Here is a 7,122-nt window from a genome sequence, read left to right as displayed (position 1 = left end):
CCCGCCTCCCGTCCGTCCAGCTCGTGCGGACGTCTGTACCAGCGTCTGTGCAGACCGCCTTCCGTCCGTCCGCCCGCGAGTAGAGTACCAGGCACGCCCCGCCCCGCCCCGCCCCGCAGCACGCGAGCGGTCAGCGGAGAAGCCGACGCCTCGCCCCGCACACCCGCCTTCCTCCAGGCAGCAAGTACTGTCAGACTGTACACTTCTTCCCGGGCGTGGCTGCGAGCGGAAGACCGAAAGCTCTCCGACTACAAGTATTCGGTCGCCAGAAGGCAAATAGACACGGGGATGGTGACGAGTAAAGCCTCACTTTTCGCCACCACCGCAAATCATGTTTACTTTGTACTCTGCCTCTTCCTCATAAATAATTCACCACTCCCGTTTCCTGCTGATGGAAACGTTTTCGCGGCTGTATCTCGCCAATATTGGCCTTTTTCCGCGAAGTTATTTCGCTCGTCATCATCGTGCGCTCGTCTTCGCTGCGCTGATGGAAGCTCTGGCGGCAGCCAGTAGTCCTCCGACATTATGTGTGTTCGTCACATTCCTTGGTCTCGCGGTCGGAGGGGTGTGGGGCGGGGAGCGGGCGAGTGACTCACTCTCTCACTCCTCCTCACCTCCTCGCGGCTCCGCGCTCCGCGAGCGGGACGAGAAGAGACGCCGAGTGGCGGGCGGGGCCAGGGCGGCGTGCACCAGCCCGGGCCGGGCCGCTCCCCCGCCCGCGATCCCCGGTGCACAACAGTGCCGCCCCATCACGCTCTTCGAACCCGCGCAACAGGTGTTCGTAGACGGGTCCATGCAGAGTGCACAGCAGTCGCGGAGGACAGCCGTGGAGCTCTGATAGGGTGCCCTCCGGCGGGGACCCCCACTCCTCCCCTCCCACGCCTGCCCGGGCCGCCCGGTTATGTGACGGCCACGCTACGCCACGACACTCCGCAATATCCACCGGATTAGCGCAAGCAGTAACGCCGGCAAAGCGATTTGTACACCAGGCGCGGCTCACTCACTGTACACGGGGACTCCGCAAAGGCGAAAGAAAGAGCAGGACAAGAGGCCGTCTGAATGCAGCCCTGGTGGGAGCTTACTGGAGCGTGCCAAACGAACTCCACCGCGCGATGTGGTCACACAGACATCTCGAGTGTTCAACTCGACCGACGCGCAATTACCAGCGTTTGACAACTTCGTTACACGCCTCGGGGGTGAACAGAGTTGAACAGTTAAGCAGGGAAGATTCCAACTAGTCTAATCTTGGACATGCGTCTTAAGCTCTAGGATCGGACCGATTTTTCGGACGAAGCGTACTTGAGCTGTGACGACCCAAGGATGCCGCCGGCTGTGGTGTGTTCACAATACCGACTGTGGCTACCCATCTGAGCATTTCCCATTATGTGACCAGAAGGGCAGGCTGTGCTCGTCCAATGTAGGCTGTGCCAGTCAAGCCCGGACATACTGCACTATAGCACACCCATCACACCACACTGACGATGGAGGTGGCGCCCAGCGGAGCACGGCGAGGGAAAGGAGGGGGAGGAGCGGACGGTGGCTCGTTTTCGATTGCCACTGATGCGTCACAGTCCGCGTCCCGCAGCTAGCGAATACGAGAGAGAGGGGGGGAGGGGGGGTACAGACAGACAGACAGACAGACGGACGGACGGACGGACGGACAGACAGACAGACAGACAGACAGACAGACAGACAGACAGACAGATAGACAGACAGACCGGGGGAGCGACAGAAGAGAGAGAGAATGACAGACACGAGACAAAGAGAGTGTAGGTGACAGAGACAGAGATGAAAACACCCAGAGCGAGTTTTTACTTATTGTTGTTTTCACGTTTTTCGGACTTCATATTATACTGACGCGGCCCGGGCTTGGTGGCTTTTGTGATGGTGTGGGGAAATCATCGCGGATAACTCATATTGCACGAGCTGTGAGAGCGGGGGCGGGTCGGTGAGAAACTCATCTCGCTGAGCGAGCTGAAGAGGCAGAATGTTTTCAATTACTTTTTTTTTTATTTTGCTGTCCGCCGAATGAGTTCGGCGCCGGGAGGGGTGCTTTCTGCTCTCGATTTGCAGGTGACAAACACTTGCTCTTTCAGCGCCCCCCAGCGCAACCGCCCAGTCCTGCTTCCTTTAACAGCAGTAGCAGTAGCAGCAGCAGCACCCACTCCCCCTCTCCCTCCCAACTACTACTACGGTCCTTTGGGTCTGAGCGATGACCTAAACGCCCTTAAAGCGCAACGGCCTGGCTGGCGGCGCGCTTGGCTCAGTCGACTTCAAATCGAGGGCTGGGCGAGTGGCGAGTACGGCGGCGGCGGGGCCACCAGGCCGCCCGCCCCACGGGGCACTGGAGCATGGACCAGGGCGAGGGCGCGCAACCCAACCTTCGCTCTCTTTCACAACACCAAGTCTCCCTAAGGGCTGCCTGCCCGCGGGTCCACCTCCACGACGTCCACGCCGGGCCGCGTTTAATGATGCAGAAAAGTACCCGGCGTGTCGCGGCGGCGCGCGGCGGTGCGCCGGGCCGCGGGCGCCACCGAACCTAACTGAACGGCTACCGAGCGCGCCAGCAGGCCGCCACCGCAGGGCGCAGGGCCGATCGCACCTGACAACCACATCCGAATCCGACCCCGACCCCCGCCATGGCCGGGCTGGCCGGGCAGCAGTGCGCAAACTGTGCATAATGGACATAATCAACCCCCAAAACGGGATTGGTCTGGAGCGGGCGGGGCTGGGCCGGGCGGGCTGGTCACGGTGCCACGGCGGCCACGGCCGGGACGGGCGGGCCTGGCGGGCGGGCGGGCGCCCTTCATGCCTGGGCAGGTCAGGGCCCAACTCATCCCGCCGGGGGCCGTCGCCGGGGGGCACCGCTGGCGGCCGCGCCGCTGAGCGCGCGTAGCCTCCTAGGACCCTCGTCTTCTTGGATGGAACGAATGGGTGTGGGACGGCGGCGGCGCCTGCTTGCGAGGATCGGCGCGAAGATGCCCCATACAGTGCAACGCAAAAAAAAAACAATCCGTGTGAGTGTGACGACGCTTTTGTTGACAACACGGCAGATTTCATGAAGGGTTGGCTAGACGTGCGGACTGTACGGGAAAGGAAGTCACGTAGGCTCGAAGGTACTCGAAGTTGATCCCGAGTCGTAATCGTACAGCACAATGCCAATCCGGGCGAGAAAATAATAAGCCGGCCACAGCATGGCAGGGGCAGGGTTGCGACCACGCAATGTGTCAATGACATTCTACTCAACCGGTCTGGGAAAACGTGTCCGGAGGGGTTCCCGGGGGTGGTCACGGGCCGGGCCCCGGCGCGCAGTTTGGAGGGAAAAGAAGGAAGAGGGGACTACAAAGGCTCTTGGGCGCGACGCGGTGGGTGTGGCGAGGCGGGGCAGGTTGCTCGGCGGAACGGGTTTTCCGAGAGATAACAAAGTAAAGTGATATCCGGCAGATTATTCATTCAAGGACCGCCGGGATGCCTTGACAGAGTACGAGAAAAATACTGATCGGAGCAGATCTGGGATGCTTTCGCCCTCGCCACCACTCCGGTCTGGTGCCCTCGCCCTCCTTGCTCCAACCCGGTGGTGTGAGAGCACAGCCTCCATACGACTCCGAGACTAGGCCGGTGACAGCCTTCGCGGCACACAGGGTGGCTGGGTGGCTAGAAGGGCGGGCTAGGCGCGGTGAACCCTACATCAGCCACGCCCCCTCCCCCACACCAACACACCCACGCGCACGCGCGCGCACACACACACACACACACACACACACACAATCACTCGCCAGCGGCAGAGACTCACCATCGCTGTGGTGTCGGTGGCCACCGAGTCCGCGTACGACGAGGTCCCGGCGCTGAGGGCCGTGCCGACGGTGGCCGCGCTGACGAGCAGCAGCCCGTACAGGGCCATGGTCATGGTGGTGCTGGGGGTGCCGGTCACTGTCACTGCGGGGACGGGACGCCTGCCGGCGCGGCGCGGACGACGGGCACTGGTGCGGGCACTGGGTGCACTCCCGGGGGGGAGGAGGTCCCCGTCGATGAGCTGCGCCCGAAGCTCGCGGAGATAAGATAAGGCGCCGCGGCTCGGCTCGGGTCGGCGCGGGGGGTCCACCTGCGCGAGGGCCTGCGGGGGGCGGCGCGCGCGAAGAGTCGCCTCTGTGCGCCGGCCTGCACTGCGGCTGCACTGCGGCTGCACTGGCACTGGCGGCGGGCACTGGCGGCGGGCACCACGCGGAGGAGTGCGCCCTGGTGCTGCACGCTCCCGACGTCGCGGGCTGCTGCGGCTGGACTGGCACTGCCTGCTGAGCGCTTTGCGGCCGGCGGCGGCGGCGGCTGGCCTGGCCGGACGGATGGCTGGGCGCCGCGAGCTGCCCGCTGAGCCCCGCTACGCTGCTACGGCTGCTGCTGCGGCTGCTGCTGCTGCGGCTGCTGCTGCTGCGGCTGCTGCTGCTGCGGTGGTGGCGGTTGTGCTGCGCCTGCCGGCCTGCCCTGCCGTGCACGAGTCGATTGTCGGGCTCCCGCACGGGGACTCCAAGGAGACGACCACGTCGTGCTGCTAGAGCGTCTGCTCCAATCAGCACGCGGTGCTCGGCGCGGGGGGCGCGGGGCAGCTCGCGAGAGAGACGCGGAGTCACTGAAGCGTCGCCGCGCGCGCGCCCGAGCTTTTATAACATTGGCAGGTGTGCACGTGTGTGTGTGAGCGCGCGCGCGGGCGTGAGGAGTGCGATGCGGGAGGGGGACACCATCATGCACCCTTGGCAGCAGTCTCCAACAACTGTGTGCGGGCTTGTGTGTGGGTCTTGTGTCTTTGTGTATCGTTGGCACTAAATCTGCGGTAGCGATACAAGGGGTACAGAACAGAGTGGTGCTGTGTTTGTTGCGAGCTGTGACAGAGTAGACTAAGTAAATCATAACATAGTCTTGCAGTTGAAAGGTGAAATAAGACACGGATAAACTACATTGGGAACTTCCGGTTCCAAATACATCGCATTCAATAACAACCCCTTTTGACTTATTCGCGGTTAACACGAGTCTGAGATTCCATGTACGACGGGTTACCCTTGATCACTCCGGATTAAAACCGTGTTACGCCCGAGATTAACCTCAGATTACTCTCGGTTTACCCCCGAATCACCCTGGATTACCTCGGATTGACAATTAAAGACCGTGCCTAATGGATTACCCAAGTCATTTCCCTCTGTTCTGAAAACAGTGCGGGTGAAGTGAGGTTCAGTTTTCCAATTGTCAGTGTCTACTCGACATCGACTTACAAACTTCATCGGAAACTAGCCAAGCCATATGAGACACTGGCTGTGATACCTCGTAAGCGCCTGATAGGTAGGCAACATCTCGCCTGCAGCGCATGCGTGTACTGCGGGGTGGCCTACACCGAGTCTCGCAGGGGCTGAGCTGCCGTAATTTGCCGAATGATTACGTAAAAAAAAAACGGACTACTCCTTGGACTATCCGTTTGACCTGTAGCCAACCCAGGAGCACGAATGCATGGTGGTATTGTACAGTATAACAACGACAGAAGACGAGTTTCTTATCAGGAGCTTCAGCAGAATGAACTAATTGGGCTTGGTCGTAACCCCCTATTTCAATGCGTCCTCATTGATTATGATCCCTCGATTGTCACCTCCCGGTCACCCCTTTGTCAAGTTTAACTTGCATGTTCTTAGAAAACCTTTGTTCAGAACCCTGTCACGTGTAGACCTGTTTGATTGGAAATTTTACGGGAAATTCGACGGTGCGAAAACTAAATCTGACAGCTCACTCAGAAAATATTCCAGAAAAACTGTGATGTAGTGATCGACATAGGTCATTACACAGTTTTCAGTGAAAATCTTGTCGTAACTCCTGTTTTGCGATTCCCATGATTCATCGCTCGGCTTGTAAGGCGCCGTGGACAGGGGCGATGGGCAAGCCCGCCCGCACTTGTGCGTGCGGTACAATATGACTGCTACAGAAGTATGTAATCAGCCACCTGGTACAAACATGATTTGTAAGTTCCGGCGAAAAAATATTTTTGTCCACACCTTACAGCTGAAGGAATGTGTATAATACGGACAGAAATTTTAAGAAAGTCGAATCGAGATGTTATAATCTCAAGAGATTTCTTAGGCCCGAGTTAAATGTTTAACCAACAATCGAAACGGCCCACGGGCGGCCAAGCATTAATTTGACAGGCCTCGCGGGCTCACGACGCTCCATGGGGCGCGCGCGACCTTCAAAACCGATGCGACGCGTTATGACGAGAAGACGCATCGAACTAAACGCACCGCGGTGCGTCACGAGCATCGGGACACGCCACCCCTCGCGCCTGGCGGGCGGAGCTGTCACACCGACACTCATCTGCAACCGAACATCATCAGATTATGCATCTCCAAAGGTCTAATCTGCAGCGGGAGGCTAAACAATGCGGCAGTCAGTAAAATTGCAGCAAACATGTTGGTATGAGAACTAACTTGTGTGGAGATTTCGGCCAGATGACCGTTCTTTATAGGTTTTTTGTTCTCCTGTTTTCGCGACTGTAGACCTCTCAAGTAACGAATTACGTGGACAGACATGAGAGGCAACCAAAGAAAATATGTAATGTTCATTCATGTTCGGACTTCGTCGTAGGTAGCTTTGCTGCTGAATCAAAACTTGTCTGACCAGGCGAACCAGCGGAAACAAGCTCAGTTCCTCGAACTTGGCTTGGTTTTCTCGACTGTTTATCAGCTGCTGCTAGCGGCAGCAGTCATTGGGGCACCCATGGCGGGAATTCCTGTTCCGAGTACTCCTGGACCGGGAGCCTGCGATGCGGGGGGCCGCTCTCAATAACGGTGAAGTGTGTGACTTCGCAGAAAGAGGTTGAACGACTCGATGACGACCTCTTGCCCCGGCGTCTTTTAGGACTGGTTGTTACTAGGAATGTGGGCAACAACAGCTTGATGAAGGCGCATCGGAGTCAGCACACAAACGGCAGCTTTTCGCAAATGTTTGTCAGGGTGCACGAGGGTGCCGTGCTCCGCACGTCAGTGTGGGAAAAGTTCTATAAGCGTCGAACGACGTCTTCTGCTATGTAGTTCTTTGAGCAAAACACGTCGGTAGTGCCCTGGTACTGCCGGGCACAGCCCAGCCCCCCCC

At 58.9% G+C, this 7,122-nt stretch overlaps 1 protein-coding gene across 4 annotated transcripts in view; it reads right to left on the bottom strand.

Annotated features, from left to right (window-relative positions):
* The window catches only part of LOC113213791 (matrix metalloproteinase-14), a 47,522-nt gene extending 42,899 nt beyond the window's left edge, over positions 1 to 4,623 (bottom strand). For 3 of the 4 annotated variants that reach the window (XM_052268014.1, XM_052268015.1, XM_052268017.1), the window contains exon 1: positions 3,794 to 4,623. In XM_052268014.1, the coding sequence (XP_052123974.1) occupies positions 3,794 to 3,907 (114 nt within the window). In that variant the 5' untranslated portion in view covers positions 3,908 to 4,623. The remainder of the gene's footprint in view (positions 1 to 3,793) is intronic. The other variant, XM_052268016.1, reaches the window with a different exon arrangement.
* Positions 4,624 to 7,122: the final 2,499 nt, after the last annotated feature.

Source organism: Frankliniella occidentalis, unplaced genomic scaffold, assembly GCF_000697945.3.
Source record: "Frankliniella occidentalis isolate FOCC.00 unplaced genomic scaffold, Focc_3.1 Scaffold62, whole genome shotgun sequence".
Lineage (NCBI taxonomy): Eukaryota > Metazoa > Arthropoda > Insecta > Thysanoptera > Thripidae > Frankliniella > Frankliniella occidentalis.
The sequence above is the reverse complement of the archived record's forward strand: the minus strand, read 5'-3'. Positions and strand labels throughout refer to the sequence as shown.